Genomic DNA, 18478 nt, shown 5'->3' on the forward strand with positions numbered 1-18478 from the left:
TTTTGATTTTATTTGGCTGAACTTATTGAGAGGGCAACCGAAGGGAAGGCAAACGCTCAAACTGGGGTTAGACAGTTTAGAATTCACTGGTTGTTGTTTTCTGGATGGTTTTCTAAAGCTGACTTTTATTTCTACATTTCTCTTATGTTCCTTCTTTTATTTCTACACTGGCTGTATCAACATTAAAATATATTTTCAGAAAGTAAAAGTAGGGTACTGATCATATATACTGCATACAATATGAGTAAATTAAATATTTAATTAAATATTAAATATATATTTAATAAATTAAATATTTAAAATATACAAAAATATATTTTTAAAAATATATTTTTTTAATTTACAATTTGCATGCACGCAATGTGTAACAACATCTGACACAAACTTGTCTAATGATCAGAATATTCAAATAAAATAAGTGATCTAATAACACAATTTTGTTGTTAGTGGTGGTGATAATAATAAGGCCAAACAGACCTGTTGAAACACAGATTTAATCAGTACACTCACAGTCCAGTCTGAAGCTTCAAACAGTCAGTCAGAGGAGACAGTATCAGTGTCTCAGAAAATCTGAAGGAGATGATGTAGTTTGGTCTTGAAATACAAAACTTTTTTTTTTTTTTTTTTTTTTTTAAATCACCAGCTCCTGTGGTACTTTCTGTCCTTCATTGTCTTGTTTATGGGTTTCAGGGTCGACCTGGTAGCCCAACAAATCACCCGCCATCAAGGGCGCCAGAGCAGGAAAGGACTGAATTACAACAGAAACCTAAATTTATTGCTCATAACTCCTGCAAACTGTCAAATAATGTCAAATTTATACTAGAAAAATTGATTCTCATTGTGGTGTAAGTGTGGTGGGTTTAAACTCGTCATTACATTGGATGATCAGCAAGTTTTCTCAAGAAATGTCTTAAAAATTTTTTTTTTGTATTTTATTAATATATAACAAAAATTTAAAATCCTTTAAAAGAGAGACATGTAAAAAAATTATATATATGAACCACAGAAACATGCATGCAACAACAGAGGCACCAGTGACAAGAAGAGTACAAATATACAAAAGCTTGAATCGAAAGTACACAAACAAGTATTCACATTAGCCCTAATACAGAAAATGCTGTTTCTGTCACAGGAGGTCCAGGAAGGCGAGAAGGAGAAGGAGAAGAAGGATGAAGAGAAGGAGAAAGAAAAGAAGAAAGAGGCAGAGCCAAACTTCCAGCTCCTGGAGAATCCAGCTAGAGTGATGCCAGCTCAGCTCAAAGTCCTCAACATGCCAGAGACCTGCCGATACCAGCCCTTCAAACCGGTAACAACACCCCTCTGTGTTAGCCCATGTGTTTGTATTTCCAGCTAAAAGTAATTCAAGTGGCATTAACTTAAGTCTCTCAAGTCTCCCATCTTCTCATAAGCCGGAATAGCCAGAAGTAAAGTACCATACCAAGGATTTCCCAAATAAGGTGTCAAATGTACTTATTGTACTTTCTACTACTTTTTTTTAATCAATATTTATAGCACCAATAGATCTGAGAATTCTGAGGAGGCTCCTGAATTACAACATTTAGACACAATAACAACCAGAATGTACTTAAAATGAATTTAATGATATTTAACAATGTAAAATTATCTTTGAGAGGAGTTTTCCCTTCAAAATAAATCATTCAGATCAGGATCCAGCCTGTTGGTTGGTTTTGGCCTGTCGAGTATCTTCAAGTCCAGACACTCCCCTTTCTTCAGGCCTATAAACCAGACCACTGCGGTCCTGCTGTAAATGTTAACAGTTTTCCGCAGTAAATGGCAGGACGACATGCAATCATCCAATGAGCACTCACCCTAGTCCTGTAAAGAGGAAGTACTGTTTGATTTTGTGTCTAGTATGGTTTACTCAGAGTATTACATGTACGACTTATTGTATCAAGTGCCAAAATGGTGTCTTTGCTTGACTAAAGTTTTGTATAATGCCGCTTTCCTTTTAAGGCAATGTTTTTACACTCAAAGACGGATTTAGGAAGTGAAGAAGTTTTACAGACTTATCTTGAAATCTGGTCAGTGTCAGGAGGTTTATTAAAAGCCTATTATGTGAATCAACTTAAATTAATATGAAGTTTCCTGTCTTTGATTCTTCATTGGAGCTGAATGACTTCAAATGTTGTTGTTTTCATACCCCACTTTAGAGTTTCATTGAGAACAGACTGCCTTCAAAACCACACAGTGCACATATTTATGACTGTTACTTTTGAATGAATTAACCCTCCAAAAACCTATTTTGTCAGTATTTCTCATTTGTCCACACTTGCTTTATGGTTGTGCTGTTACATCAAATTGAAATATTGTATATACTGTAGCTTATACATCATTACATTTCTTTAGGTAGTTTAGAGCTCATTTTGGCCCTGTGCCCCCAAGATTAGTGTGGCACAAGGGCAGCCATATTACTGTACTTCTGTATAAAACAATGTTAATACTTCTTACAGCTATGATAAATTTCTTTACGTTTTCGTGTACTGAATTGTCTGTTCTCCGCTTAGTCATTGCAATTTAGCCAGACTGTAGCACAGGAATCTGTCAAGGATGAGTTCAGTTTCTTTCCAGGTATTATGTAAGCATCAAATTCCTTAACAACTGTGAAGAGTGAGATGTAAACAAATACTTCTGACTTTGAGTGAGGAAATGTTAAACGTAAATATCAAAATTATATATCAGCCTATGTGGTAGAATTAATAATTGGTCATTTTCCCTGTGTGTCCTTAGCTCCATACTGGCGGGATCATCATCATGAAAGACACCAGCGAGGAGGAGGAGGAGCTGGTGGAGCCTGTCTCAGCTCACGGCCCCAAAATCGAAGAGGAAGAGCAGGAGCCAGAGCCCCCTGAGCCCTTTGAGTACATTGACGAGTAGAAATGTTCTCACAACAAAGGTATGTTCACAGAAATCATTCCTGAGCCTTGTTATTCATTCATAACTTAAGCAACACAAAGTGTTGGCTGATGTTCACCACACTGGTTTTGTTTTCCACATTTGTCCGTCCCACCTGTTGTGTCACTGTGTCTGGATTATCAGTTCCAAAATGTCATAGTTTGAAATCATTTAATTGAAGCTCAAGGTCTTTAAAGCTTTCTAGCACAGTTAATAAAATATTGTATTTCCTAAATTTGGTTGTTACTAGACATTTTTAAATCCCAGTCAATTGTCAGCTGAAATGGGTGAACCCGAATCTGCCTTAATTTTCAATTTATTCATTCATGTCTTTCAAGCAGGTCTTTAAAGGTCCTACATCCAAGCTGAAAATAGCAAATCAAATAAACCTGAGGCTGCTCACAGAGTGAAAGTAGAAAGGTTACGTAGAATACTGTGTCACGTATTCACTGACACTTTTCTGCCTTGGGCAGACTCCCATGTAGCTGTCAGGCCATTTTCTTAAGAAGTAATGCTATGCGATAACACATAATACCAGTCTGTACTGTTGTTTCCAAGCCTAACCTAGTTTCACCCGTCACTGACTGAGGAATGTAAACACCCCTGCCATCTCCAAACGCCAGCTCACAGGGCAAACCGTCTCACTGCACTCGCCAATGAAGCTGGATGCTTAATGATTCCTGGCTGCTTATCATGTTTGTGTTGGATTGGCTGCAACCTGCCTCCCATGAAGGAGCTCACCATGGCGTGTGATGAGACCGATGAGGTGTCATTGACCAAATTAGGGCCTCTGAGCATACTATGTCATCTCTTTATGAGGTTCGAGTGCTGTGTGACAGAGTAAACACTACAGATATCATTGTCAGGCTGACTTTATGTGTCAGGCAGCACAGCAGGCCAAGCGGTTAGAGTGACCGGGTCATTATTAGGTCACAAGTTTGATGCCCAGAACACAAATATCTCCAGTCAAAGTGCCCTTGGTACACCCACATAGGTGTTTTCACTTTAAAATACCTGGGAAGAGAGCTTGTCAAGCTAGTTTTGGTGTACAGACTTTGCTTGACTCTCCCTTTTTAGTTGTATTGCATCAAGTTGGAAGACGATACTTGTTTTACTACCTTTCTCTTTCTAATGGCACACATGGAGTTGGGGCATAGCATGTAATTCCCAGCATAGCTCTGAATGGAAACCCACCTTTAGATGGTTGTGGCAGAAATTATGCTGTGCTTCAACCGCAGATTTAGCCTTTTAAATTGTATCCGTATAGGGCTTACCAAGACACTTTAATGGAACTGAGCCATCATTAATGTGATTAGTGGCCTCTTACTGCTATGACAAGTCAAATCCAGCTCTTACTGTATATTGTTCAACAATCCCATCAACCCTGCAGATTCAACAAATGCTGCTTTCTTCATTGAAATAAATTTGTGTCATCCAGTACAAAATAAATTATGATTCAATTTTGGTATACAAAATGCAGAATAAATTGCTGCACTAACTCAAACACTTTGATAAATAATCACAACAATGGATGAAACATTTTCTTTATAACTTGATCATTCTTAATAATCAGATGTTTGCTTGACATTTCCTGATATTCATAATATTTTTTTGTGTGGTTTTTTTCATTATTCAAATAGAGTAAATCACCTCTAACCATTATGTTTTTCTCTCCTCAGGCATCAGAAGAAGTGAGATCTCAGCATGTTGGTCCAGCGTCTCCCCCCTGTGCATCCATCTATCCATCCACCCCCACCCTGGCTTTACTTCCTCTTTTACACGTTTCTTTCCTGCTCTGGCTCCTCATTTGCCAGACAGGGAATGTTTTACATTCTCAAATTGTATAATTTTCTGTCCGTAAAATAAAAATGATATATATTGGAGACTGGAGAGTATGTGTTTATTTAAGTGGATATTTCACCAGGCGTGTGTTGAGGGAATCTCTCTAATCCCATACATTTAGACTGGTTTACATTTTCTGCACTCAGCAGCAGCTGCTGCAGTCCACCCAGCACCCACCCACTCTGTACAGTGAGCTGAGTCTACTGTATAATTGCTAAACAGCACTGGGTGGTGGTGGTGGGGGAGGTGCCCCCAGGAGAATAACTCTCTGGGTTTCTCAAGGTCAAAAGTCAAGAAAACTATTGTTTTAACAAGTTAAAAATAATTACTCATAAGTGCTACTAAACAGTTTCTGTTTGAACAGCAACATTTTCTTCTTGTTTACCTCTAACTCGGATTGATTCAGTGACAGTTATGCTAAGTGAGACTTTCTGTCCACTGAAATAAACATTAGTTTATGTAATTCTGCTTCTAAGAATACAATGTTTATCGTATGTTTGTGGCCTTTTATAAACACAGCATACATTTACTAAAGAGGTATCTTTTGAAAAATCATTTCATTAAACAGCGTGGAGGCTTCTGGAAAGTCTGGTAAATTCTTCAGGTTAGATACAGTACAGTACTACAGATTAACAGTCATGAAATGGTCACAATAAACTTTTATATTAAACAAGTTGTCGCATGACATCATACAGTTTTTTTTTTAATCATATGATCACTGCTGTAAAACCGTACCTCTAATGCTGGTTCATATGCAATATAAAAGAAAAAGCTCTAGACTCTGGTTATAAGAGAATAAAGAAACATCTTGTGTACTAAACAATGCATGAGCACCAGTAAATATAGAACACATGCACAACCAATGATACTGTCTTGAAGAAATTGTTCAAAAAATGTGGTGCTAGGACAGTGACTTTAGAGTTTGGCATTGAAAAACTCAGGTGTTAGGAAACTTGCAAGCTTTCAATAACAAAAAATGAATGAAATGCTCAATTTTCCACCATGCACTATACAATCTTATTACCTTATAGTTAAGATAATAGTTATATTATCTCAAAAAGATCGCCATTGAAAAATACTTAAAAATACTTTAAATCATTTAAATAATAATAATAAAATTGTGTTTTATTTTTCAATGTGGCTAGCTCTTTGCCACCAATAAAAATTTTTTCAATCCAGTGCCAGTGTTGCTTTTTTCCGTTGAGGTTGTGTTTTCAGTACTAAATATTATTTTCGATGCCAAACTCTAAACTGTTCTGGCTGTATAATATTGTCTTCATTAAACTGGCTTTTCCTGTAGCAATCAACAGATTTATGTTTTTCTCTTTCTGTCATACAATTCTTTTCTGAAGCTAGTGTTTTAATCTTTTGTTTGTTTGCAACTGAAGTTGTGCAGCCTTGTTATGACTGTGTCCTTCGTAAGAGAGCAGAAGCCACGGCTGTGGCAGTATTAGTTTGAGTGTTATACATCCAAAAATTCACCATCAGTAAAAACGTCTATCTAAACATCCTCCTTGTAAATAGTCTCAAGACTACAGACAAATTTATTTTATTTTCTTGTGGTTTTTGGTCTTTAACCCGAGATCAAGTTTATCGTCTTCAAGTGACCAGTTTCCTCAACCTAAATATGATTATATTTGGTAAATGAAGCTTCATCTGGAAAAGTGGTTTGGGAGGCGACCAACAAATGATAACACAGGCAGTTGCTTTCTGCATGAAATGTGTTGGAATGCCCCTCGTTTGATTCTTAATGCGTAAGCCTGGTGGAAAAACGTCTCTGCAGTGAAGTAAGTGGTCGTCAGAGATGATTTGCTGCTAGTCGATTCCCATCAGGAAACCAGCATATGTACATTTTGGCCAGACACTTAGTCTAATCAGTTCCTCCCTTCACATTCCCACATACTTGGTCATGGAGGGCAGTTTAACAACTTTCTGAATCTTTCCAGATCTTGGTCGTCTAGGAATGAGATTGTGAGGAGGCACACACACACACTCACACACGCTCATCTCAGGTCTCTGACTTTGACCCTGACAACCAGATCCATCATCATTATCACTCAGCATGTGATGCAGCGAGGTGGAAAAATAAGCATCTGCTGATTGACTGATGCAGAGCCTGACCCCCACCGAGCAAGTCCACGCCTGATTCCTGTGACGGACTCAGTGGTAGCACTATCTTGTCCTTCTGTTTTGGCTGTCTCCATCTGTCCCAGGAAATTGATGGGTGGAGCAGTGAATTTGTCAGGGATGCAGCACACCTGAGCAGAAAACCTGCAACATCCTCTCACTCTCTTCCCCTGGCCTGCTGACTGACATTGTCCTTTGTTTTGTATTTTGTGTTTCAAACTCATACACACACTCCTCACCACTTACTCACAAAGACACTGCATATATACTGACCTGCTGACAGACACCCTATTCCGTTTTTGTAATTTACTTGATTTAAAACATTAATCAGCATGTGCCGACTGTATGCGGTCTCCCTCTTTGTGACATGCAACACATCCTAAATATAGAGACTGTTGAGTCCACAGGGATGAGCTTTCTATTACAGAATCACATTCCTGAAGATGCCGTAACCCCATGTCGTTCCCATAGGAGGGAATGTTTAGTCATACTGAAAAGCCTCCCTCCTTTTCCACGCTCTTTTCCAGCTGAGATGAGTTGAGGTCTGCTGCAGGCTTCCCTTCCCGTATGTCCCGGTGAAGCCTGGGTGGGATCTAGATTTGTCTGTCTGGGTGTGGAAAATGTGCCTCTCTACTTCACCATCGCCCATACTTAATACTTCCACACTTCCACATTTTTCTGTGATAGAGTAGAGGTCACCCTCATTCCTCTGTTTCTCTGCCTGGCAAACTAACAGGTGATAGGAACCGCTCATTCACCTAAGATCCTTGCAGAGCTCGCCACCATTTTCATGTTTCTTGCAGGAAAAGCACAGTGTTGGAGCTCTGTCTCCTCCATTAGTACTGTTCTGCTACATCTAAGCAGCCAGTATCCTTTTAGATGAATGTCCTTGTAGAGCTCCTGGATGTTTTGGTGCTCTATGCAAACTCTTATTCAGAGCCCCCCACCAGTATAACAACTGCCTCCTCGTCGGTGATTGCTGTGGCCAGGGGCTTTAAGTTTACCTCATTTCCACAAATTTCTGTTTTGTGTAATTCCATATAATACATGAAATAAGAACCCTATTGTAACTATGATTTACATGGTTTAGCCTTTAGGCTTAAAAAATACCATTGCTCAAATTCATTGAATTAAACTAACCAAAAGGGGCGACCCGATGGTTATGGCGCATACCATGTGGGCACAAGTACGACTCCCAGCCGGGCAGACCCTTTCCTGCATGTCATTCCCCTACTCTCCGTCCCATTTCCTGTCACTCTCGACTGTCCTATAAATAAAGGCTTACAAATGCCCCCCAAAAAAACTAACCAAACCAAACTTTTAATTCTCTTTTTCACTACTACACAATTTGACTTTCAACATATCTGAGCAACTGAATTGAGTGAAATAGCCTGTTAGCTATTTAGTTTTCATGCCTGTTACACACAGTGCATAGTCTGTCCTAAATCCACGGTAAAAGTTCAACTTTTTCAACACACTCAGGGAAAATTCAGAGCTGATTGTTAAAAATATGATTTCGCAAACTCATCAGAGATCACAGATGTTCCCATAAGAATAAATGGACTTCAGATGACTTGTACAGAGCTCTGTGGAAACAAGGTCTTCAGGTTGCCCATCTGTCCATACATACTTGTGAAGGTACTATACATCTCAGCAATGCCTTAAAGGAATGTCTTCAAATTTAGCACAAATTCAGTTCAACTGGACTCAAGAATGAACTGATTGGAATTTGGTGGTCAAAGTTGACTGTGACCTCAAAAAAAAAACACTTTTTGATCATAACTTAAAGGATAAACTGATGAAGCAATGACATTTTATATCCAAACAGTGAAAGGTCAACTTCCCTGTGATGTCACAATCTTCTCCAAATACACCTCTGGCCATTACTCTGCATTGCAACTCAGGAAGGGGAGATTGTGACCACATATCCTGCAACCTAAGTGGTTGGTGGAGGTATAGGCTACAAGTGTGAGGCAATTATTCTAAAAGAAGAAAAAATCTAAAATTGTAAGAAATTTGAAATCATTTAGATATTTTGTGAGTTAAAGCTCATGCTACAACTCCTGCTAAATTTCAGTTTGCACAGCAACAATTTTGGATACTAATTTAAAAAAATAGATTTTTCTTTATTTTAAAAATTTAAAAAAAAAAAAAAAAAAAAAATATATATATATATATATATATATATATATATATAAAGTTTTTTATTTATATTTTAAAATGTTTTTTTACTATTTCTAAGTGGACTTAGAGACATTTATCTGCAAAGGACAGAAAGATCAGTAACTGAGAAGATGCAAACTGCATCAAAATTTTTGATACAGAGGGTTACTGGGCTCTCATGAGCACCAAATAATTTTTCCCCTTCTCCATGCACCCCAAAGCATAAGTACCTAGCACAGTTGTTGCCTGCACTGCCACTGCATAAGCCACATCAGTTAGTAGAAAGAATGAAAATCAACAAGCAGTGCACTGACGTTCATTCAGGCATTTAGTTGGGGCTCTTATCCAAATAGATTTACAATTTGTAATCAGTAAATTGGCCATTGCTTTCAAGTTGCCACAGAATTTAGGAACTGGGCCTTTGTAGGGATCAAAACTGTGCCCTTGTGCTTGCACATCCATGACTAACCTCTGAGCTTGGACTTCTGCATTTTAGGAAGTGTGAAAGATAGCCGCTTCAAATTCCCCAATGAGCACAAGTGCAAAGCACCATACAAGGCGAAAGGACCTCCTGGTTGCCTCCAGTCATGCAGGCCAAGCTGTCGAGAGAGAGCTGGAGACAGGCACGGGACCAGCAGCGACTAACGTCTGTCAGTAACCTGAAAAAGCAAACATCAAGGGGGGCGGAGGAAGGGTAGAGGGGCGATGGTTTGTGTGAGCAGTCAGAGCATGTAGTCACCGTCTGTGGATGCAGTGATGGTGACGGTGTCGATGAAAGCATGGAGGGTCAGCTGTCTGTTGAAGCAAACAAGCGGACCCACCAGAGAGCTCACTGGTCAGGTCAGCAAGTGTGTGGCCTGCAGACAGGTCCCAGAGAGTTTTTGGCTGGACTCAAGGACCAGCGAGTGATGTGCCATTGGTCCATGATGGAGCTCTGGACGAGGCAGACTGTTCTGTCTCTTCTGGATGGAGGTTCACGCCGGACAAACTCAGGATGTTGTGGATTTTGGCCCTAGCGACCTGCAGTTGTAAATTTCGTTCTATCACTGACGATGAAAAGATAGACCTCCTACAAGGACGCAGCAGACTTTGAAGCAACTTGGAGGACAGCTGATGTAAACAGTTTCTGTGATAATAATCCAAGCTGACTTTTATACACACATTCACTGGTTTTTGTATTGTGCTTACTTGTGTCTTCTTGGTCAGTATGTGGATATGCCAAAAGTTAACTTTTTTTTAACTCCAACTCTGACTCATCTGTGTCCAAATCATCATTGAGCTGTTTTAGCTGTTTGATTTCAAAATCAAGCAATGGACAGGACGCTGAACTAGCACTGAGACGATTCATTAATTCAATCATCAATTAGTTGATCAGCAGAGACTTTTTCAACCCCAAATTTGATTAGTTTTTAGGTCATTTATAAAATAAATTTGCCAAACATTCATTGTTTCAAGCTCCACAAATATGAGAATTAGAGTTCAAATGGTATTCGATTTTTGAGTTTAAAAAGTCTGATAATGATATATTAGCAATAATTGTTTTTTTTAACACTAAGGAATAAGGAACCCCTTTTAAATTAATTATTAAACACATTTTTTTTAAATTATATAAAAAAAATATATTAAACAAGACGTACCAATAAATTCAAACAACTGAAGCATATCTTGACGTGCTGCACTGCAATTTCTTACTATTTACTTACCAACACACTCTATATGCCAGTACTAATATATTTGTGATAAACTAGAATCAGCTGATATCAGCCATACTGATGTTTTGGTCAAATAAGAATGTGGTGTTTCTTTCTGTTTACTATCATTTTAAATTAAATTAGGGCTAAAACAGTTTTTACTACAAATCTTTATATTTGTCTTATGGAGAGCAGTTTGAGTTGCTTTGTTGTTGAATGGTGCCATACAAATAAACCTGCACTGACTAATGATTGTTTTCATTATCAATATTAATTAATCAAATCACTGATTCAAGTCTGGTCCATAAATGTCATAAGAAGACAAATTTCCATTGAGGTGGACAATAAAGTTAATCAATCAATCAATCAACCAACCAATAAAAACATGTAAATGCCCAGACAATTTTCCAGAGCACAAGTGGGCGACTGTAGATAACTGATTTTGTCCAAACAACAGTAGCACAAAATTACACAAAATTATTCTATTTACAGTGACACAAAACAGAGAAATGCAGTAAATGTTCACATTTAAAGATGGAGCTATAAGGAATGTTTGCCAGTTCGATCTGAAAATAATTACTTGATTATCAGAAGTGATAAATGTTTTGTCAATCCACTTACCAGTTAATCAATTTCTTGTTTTAAGCGCTTATTGTTTCTTTTGGGTTTGGGACTGTTGGTTTGACAAAACAAGTAAGTAAGTAATTAAAACAAAACAAATGCTTTGTCAGCCACCCCCATACCCCCCCTCCCTTCACAATCTCAGTCCGCAAGGTGTGGCGGAGTCAAGTGAAAACGGCAACTGAACACAACTGAGGTCTGGACACAAGAACCAACAGAAAACAATCAAAACCATTAGCCCATGCTAGAATTGCCACGATATGCTCCACAGCAATGCCAACAGTTAGCCGGCTAGCAATAGTAACATTTGCAGAACAAATTCATAATGTTGACAACAGCAAGTTAGCTAACGTTATCATGGTACTTTAATTGCCACTAATGAAAACAGAGAAGAAACAAACAGTTTTGAGTCAAGTTGGAGCCCCTTAGCGGCTCGTAGGACTCCCCAGCTTTGTAAAGCCAGCGCAGCACTGGCTCCATGGTCCAACTGGGGTAGAAATTCAGCCTGGGACTTTATCTGCGGTCGCACAAATGACACTGATGGAACCGGTAAAGACATTGGAGCTGGGAAAAACTTAAAGAACCTCTCTGGTTTTGACGGTCTACCAGTGGGATTCGACTGCTGTATGACTGGTGAAGCCTGAATGCTGCCTTGGATTTATTCACGGTCCATGAACAAACTTTCTGGATGTTTTGACAGTCTACAGTCCAACCGTGATTTGAGCAAGTTGTTCCCATGACCAGTCACAACGCTCATAATGGGGGTGCAACTTGTTCTATGCTCGGAACACAATTACTCCTTACATAGAAAATAGTTGTTTACTGCTATATTATTGTTTAAAATCTCATTCACGGAACCAATTCAATTAAATCTGTCATTAATTTAGCAGAAATGCTGTGTACAAGAGCAGTTTGTGAAAGAAAGGTTGCACTGCTGTTGATCATCTTATTGCAATGAGTGGATTCAGTAGATTTAATAGCACTGAAGAGCTAGCAATGCACCACCACAAGCTGTTTTTAGATGAACAGATTCAGGAAGAACAAGTTTTGGATATCTTTTGCATGTGGCTGCCTGTTTACTCAAACCCTGCCCAGTGACTAAATTTTACTGTGTTGACGTTCACTTGGCCTGTCTGAACCCAGATAGGGCAGCTGATGTCAAAACAGTCTCAAGAGTTATATAATGCTCTCCATCGTCGCTGGTGTCCGTCAGCAGCGGCTGGCAAGACAAGAGGCAATTCTAAGAACTGCATTTAATCCCTGAACAACATTGATTAATTGCCTTCTCATAACCTCTGAGATCTGAGCTTGAATTCCTCGGCTGATGAGAGCTGTATGAAACCCTGACTGCTGATCTGCAGGGGCAAGATTCTTTCTGGTGTTCCCCCGGCTGGTGGCATGGATTCAGTTTTGGAGAAACTACCCTGAGGGAGACAAGGTTCAAAGATGGGCTTCCCCCAGCAAGAACAAACACTGTGTAGAGAAGAAAAAACTGCAATGATGTCATAGAAGCTGACATGAGAGTGAAAAAAAGGTACAAAAGAATCCATTTAAGATAAAAGTGAGGCACATACAATGAATTTGTAGCTTCATTAGGCTCAATACCTCATTGTTAATGGTAAAATGAGAAGATCACAGATTCAGCTTTTGCTGTTAAGTTCCCCAGTACAACCAGAGCTGAACTGATTTGTTGATTAATCATTGAATCAACTGGCAGAAACTGAATCAAAAAAGACAAAAAGAAAAAAAATCACTGGTTTCAGCTTCTTAAATGTGAAAGTTTGCTATTTTCATAATAAACCAAATATGTTTGGACAAAAATTTCCTAAAACAGCTGGGCACTACTTTTTTGCAAATGTCACTCAAACAGGAGGAAATAGTGCACTTAATTGGTACTATTTTCAGCAGCGGATTAGCACACATTTGGTGCTGCAGTGTAGTAATGGTAGCGTGATGCAGTGCCCATGTATATGGTAATGAAAGAAGAAATCACCCAGTGCAACAGTGTGGCTCATTTATGTGTGTTTTATCTTTTGGACAACAAAACTATATTAGACTTTAGATACACAGACAGTATTCGATAGTTGTATCAATTTATTGTTGGTTTTAATTTTTTTTAATGGGATTTGTTGACAATAGAAGAGTACAGAGTTATTACCAGAATTACTACCACATCAGATTTATCCATTAAGTAGTCTTTCAGGGCGAAGAGTGTATTTTAATCAGCACAAAGGTCATGTATCTGACATTCAGGCTCCTAGTGTATAAATGTTTGTAAGAATAAGAGGAGCACTGGCTGAACGCTCCTCCCTCAGTGTGAGTTCCCTGCAGCTGGCTGAGGAGGTTTCTGTCCTCTGGGTGTCAGAACAGCTGGACACCAGGCCTGGTGGTGGAGCAGCAGCAGCGGGCTCATTTTTCCTCCAGCTGGGGAGACCTGTTGGAAAGGCTGACGGCTGACTGCTCACCGCGGTGTGGAGCACTGCTCTCTGGGGAGGCTTCAATCAGAAAAAAAAAATCAGCACAAAATGGAAGAAAAAAAAAAAAAAAAAAGGAGTGGAGGCAGCTGGGTCTGCCTATTCTGGGAAGGCATGCTGTGGAGACATAAACTAAACAAGCACTAGCTCTGGAGAATGAAGTGTAGATCTGCAGGGAGGTGAAGGAGGTGCGTGGTACAAAACATTACTGCACGTTGTCTAACACCCAAGGCACCACCACCTCTTCCCCCTCCCAGTCAGTGTGAGTGTGGTGCAGGATATGAAGGAGATGAAAGTGCTCTTATAACACTGTGCCTATTCATGCCCTCTGTTCATTCATCATCAGCATTTAGAGAATACAGGCAGGGCTGTTTGGATTCCCAGCACAAGGCTGCTCCAAAATATGAAACCTGACCCTTTCTGTTCAGTGCGAACACTAAGCTGAGCAAGCATTAACACTTATGGCTGAGGATTTGGAGGCTATGATTGTTCTGTGTAGCACAAACACTGAAGTATTTCTGCCAAATATTTTGTGGTATACAGTGCTTACAATTCTAATTCTGAGGATGAGAGCTTTTCTTTTGCAGACTGAAGTTTGAGGAACTTTTCTCAGAGGCAGAGATGAAGCTTGAACTGACTCAGGTCCTTACTCGTTACGCCCTGCCTCATCTTTCAAATGTTAGTTTACTATTTGAGGCTGATGTATTCATCTTGCATGAACTGCATCATCAACGCATTATTTTGGGGCATTATTTGTTTTTTGCAAATATAATATCCTGTTCATGTGGTCTGTTAACAGTGCACACTCTCCTGTGTTTATCTGAAATGACTTATGACCTTTTATGCTAACAGCTGGTTTTGTCAAACTTCATCACAGTCTTCACCATTTCTTACTTGAGCCTTGGTCAAACTGCAGCGATCAGGCAGGTTGAAGGACCCTGCACCATCAGGTCTGGACAGGAGACGTGCAAAAATACCTTACGGTCTGAAAGTAAATGATGAATCAACTTGCATTGCACACAATCTACGGTCAACTATTAAAATTTTCCTTAGACAAGCGGGAATTCCAAAAAAATTTGACTGGGACTTGTATTGGAAGTAAGCGAAATGATCTCATCTGACTGGCGTTTTATATTTGTTTGAAGAAAGTAAGACTTCAGTCACCACTGGACTTGGTCACTTGTTAGCATGAATACGTTCTGTAGTTTGGTCCCTGGCAGTCCGAGCAGCATTAATGGGGCTTGGCCCTCTCAGCGTTTGTTCACATGGTGTTTTTATGGAGGGAAACGTCTCCAGCGGCGACCCTTCATTTCTCCACAGGCGAGCAGACCGCAGACTTCCTGGAAAAGGCCCGGTGGCCGATACACAGAGCAAAACCCATGAGTCGGGCACAGCGGCCAGATGGGACAGGCTGGCATGCATCAGATGACTTTTTAACTCAGATGGTATAAAACTCAGATCACATATACAAACTGGCACATATAGATGGTTGAAATCCCGAGAAGGCTCTGTAGCAAAAATGAATGCTGCTAAAATCCTCACTTTAGAATTCTGGGGGGCAGAAGAAGTAATTTATCTTAATCTTGTTTAATAATTATTTTCTGACATACTGAAATGGATATTTATTTCACTTAGAATTGGCATGTAGAGTTTGTATGCCATGTGTCGGCACATGCTGATTTATTTTCTTATAACACCATGTACAGAACATTGGAGTGGGAGGCCATGGTTTGGGGAGAATACATCACTGAAATGACAATGCACTATAGGAGATCAACCCCAGATTTTTCACAGATCCATGTTCAATTTTGATTTAAAACACAAAACAATAAAAATATGAATCACAAAACCTGCATATTAAAATGCTACTGAACAGAGCAACTATGATCACATCAAAAATACATCACTCAAAAATATGATTTGCTTATTGTTCCGTCATTCCAGAGTTTGAACTGTGCTGTATTTAACACTAGAAGGCTATTATCACAGCCATCTGCTGAGGGAGGAAAGTTTCTGTGTTCATCTAAAAACCTCATTGTCATGCGTGCGGAAGCAACATTTTGTGACATCATAACTAGTTTGAAGCCAATCATCGGCCAACTTATATAGGTATGATGTGGACACTTGAAACCTTCAGTGCACATACATTGAGAATGAAGTAGGAGTCATCTTGTGTCTAACCTTTGTTACAGTAATATTTTATATTAGAGCTAGACAGATGAATGGGCCAGTACTGGCTCATGTTTTTTGCATATATGCCAAATAACAATGGTAATTTAGAAACAAACAAAAATATTGTTTGTACCAAAGAGCACTGATGTGTATGTTTTTAAATGTAAAATGTCCCAAGCTCATATTAGGGCACAATTCTTTAAAAAAAAAGACCACCTAGGGATTAAACCACATAAACTACAAACTAAACTAAACAACTTAAGATAAGTCGTCAGAGAGATTCCCAGACATAGATCCAATGCGCAACTGTTGTAAAATGGTCCCATCTTCATACTTTATCAAACTGCTCCAAATGTGCAATTTAATGGACTTTTGTGTTTAACCCTGTAATGCCTGACCCCAGAAATAATGGACAGAAAATTCTGATTTCTTGAATCCGGAACCTTTATTTGGCCCTTTCACAAAATTTGAAAAAAAAAAAAATTATTTGCATATAGGTTTTTCCAAATTTTATACACGATTTTACTACATACTAAAATGCAAAAAATTATGTAATTATAACTTGCTTCAACAGATTAAGTGTTCATGTTAGAATATTACTAAAAATTTCAAAGAAAATGTCAATTGTAAAAATCGCAATTTTCTTTACCTTGATCCAGTGAGTTGGGAACTATCTGAAGGTGGCCAACTTGGATTGTCCCATGTACTGTTTGAATTGTTGTAGTGATAAAGGTATCCACCAGGGGTTGGAAGACAAGTATCAGATTGGATACAAGAGGGTTTTGAGTGAAGTTTTTACCATAAGGTGATGCAATAGGTCTCAGAAATGCTTGTATCTAATTTGATGCATTTGGCATTAGAGGGTTAAGACACTTTCAGAGGTCCTTGAAGTAACAATAGACCGCTGCCCTATGACAGCTCACTTTGGAGCATCTTCTAAAATCTGAACAAAATTAAACACACACTGCAGATTTTGTGACTTTTTCTGAAATATGAAGGAGAGGAGCAAAAGTTACATGAGGACCCTTAGTGCAAATGTGGTTATAGAATAACAGTTTTGGCTAAATATGAAATGTCCCACTCTAATAGACGCTGAGGACTAGGATACTGACCTGAACTTAATTACTTATTTTTCACATTGTAAAATATATTTTACGTTACTTGCTGCATTTTTCTTTTGTTTACTTATTTTATTTATTTACTTACTTATTTGCGTGTGTGTGTGTGTGTTTGAACTTCATATTTCATTTTATTTATTTTATGTCACCCTACTTCATCCTTCTTTGACACAGTTTTCACAACACTTCAAAGTGTGAGAACAAGAAACACGCTGACAGGTGTGCTGTATGTTTAACATGAGTGTGTCCAGGAGTATTGAGGTGAATTATGATCGTGCTATCATTGTCGAAAAAGAAATGTGTTTTCAGGAACATTAGTTTGCGGCAGACTAAACATACAGGTTGGCCTACTGTACACACACACGGACGACTATAACTCATTTGAAGTGGTAGGCACTACTGGCCTGCATGCTTCTCATTTAAGCAGCTGCAGAAATAAACATGTTGTAATTATTAAAGGTGGAATGGGACTGGGCAATATATTCATGGACGTGTACCATGGTTGGCAAGGGGATGAATTTATGACTTCATTTGTGTATGAGCGCGTCTCTTTATATATCAAAAACTAATAACATCCATGTCAGTTTCGGGTTAAACACAGAGTCTCAGCTGAGGTTCATAACAGAGCTGTGAAGGTTTAGTTTATTTGCACTGATGAAACAGGCTCAGTGTTTAAAAATGATAAACTACTACATAAAACGGAAACATACTCTAAACTTTGCATAAAAAAATATTATGGTGCATGTGAGGTTTAAAACCAATTTCCCAGGTGAAAATAAATAAAGTGAATCGATTAAAAACTCAATGGAAACTCAGACTTACATAAAGTTGCCTTTCAGGATCCCAGCTGCATTTTCAGGCTCCTCATGTCGAGAATTTATCCTTGAAAAATCAGACTGAAAGCAGCCCTCCCTCTGCTGGACGGGTACATTACATAGTTTGTTATTGTTATTACCGTTGTTATCTGCAAAACCAAACAGCTCTCGTTATTCAGAAAATGTCTGCAAAGTAGCACCGGGGGTGGAAAAGACAAAGGAGCAACATTAGAATGGCAACATCTCAAAATTCACTTTTCCTCACTAACAAACGGAGACTTTACTGTCTGAGCAGACAATTAGGATTTCTGCTCTGACCCACATGAAGCATGTGTTTAAATATATTAAACACTTCAAAATAATATTCAAGATATTACTTCTGATACTTTGAGTTTGTGCCTCACACTGTAGTTAAGCATTTGACTGACACCCTCATTAACTGGGATGTACAAAGCCAACGGTTAAATTAGCAGAAATTATACAGAATGAGCAGCAGATAGAGAGAAGTGCAAGCGTCAGAGCTGCTGTGTATTTTTAGACTC

The 18478-nt window shown here is 38.7% G+C and overlaps 1 protein-coding gene across 1 annotated transcript in view; it reads left to right on the plus strand.

Moving 5' to 3' along the window:
* The window catches only part of psmd1 (proteasome 26S subunit, non-ATPase 1), a 39667-nt gene extending 34871 nt beyond the window's left edge, over positions 1-4796 (plus strand). Inside the window, exons 23-25 of the mRNA XM_071488025.1 lie at positions 1133-1306; positions 2749-2914; positions 4593-4796. Coding sequence (XP_071344126.1) covers positions 1133-1306; positions 2749-2895 — 321 coding nt within the window. The 3' untranslated portion in view covers positions 2896-2914; positions 4593-4796. The remainder of the gene's footprint in view (positions 1-1132; positions 1307-2748; positions 2915-4592) is intronic.
* Positions 4797-18478: the final 13682 nt, after the last annotated feature.

This window comes from Trachinotus anak, unplaced genomic scaffold (assembly GCF_046630095.1).
Source record: "Trachinotus anak isolate AG129_WGS33_773 ecotype Australia unplaced genomic scaffold, CSIRO_AGI_Tana_v1 ptg000010l, whole genome shotgun sequence".
In the NCBI taxonomy this organism is placed as follows: Eukaryota; Metazoa; Chordata; class Actinopteri; order Carangiformes; family Carangidae; genus Trachinotus; species Trachinotus anak.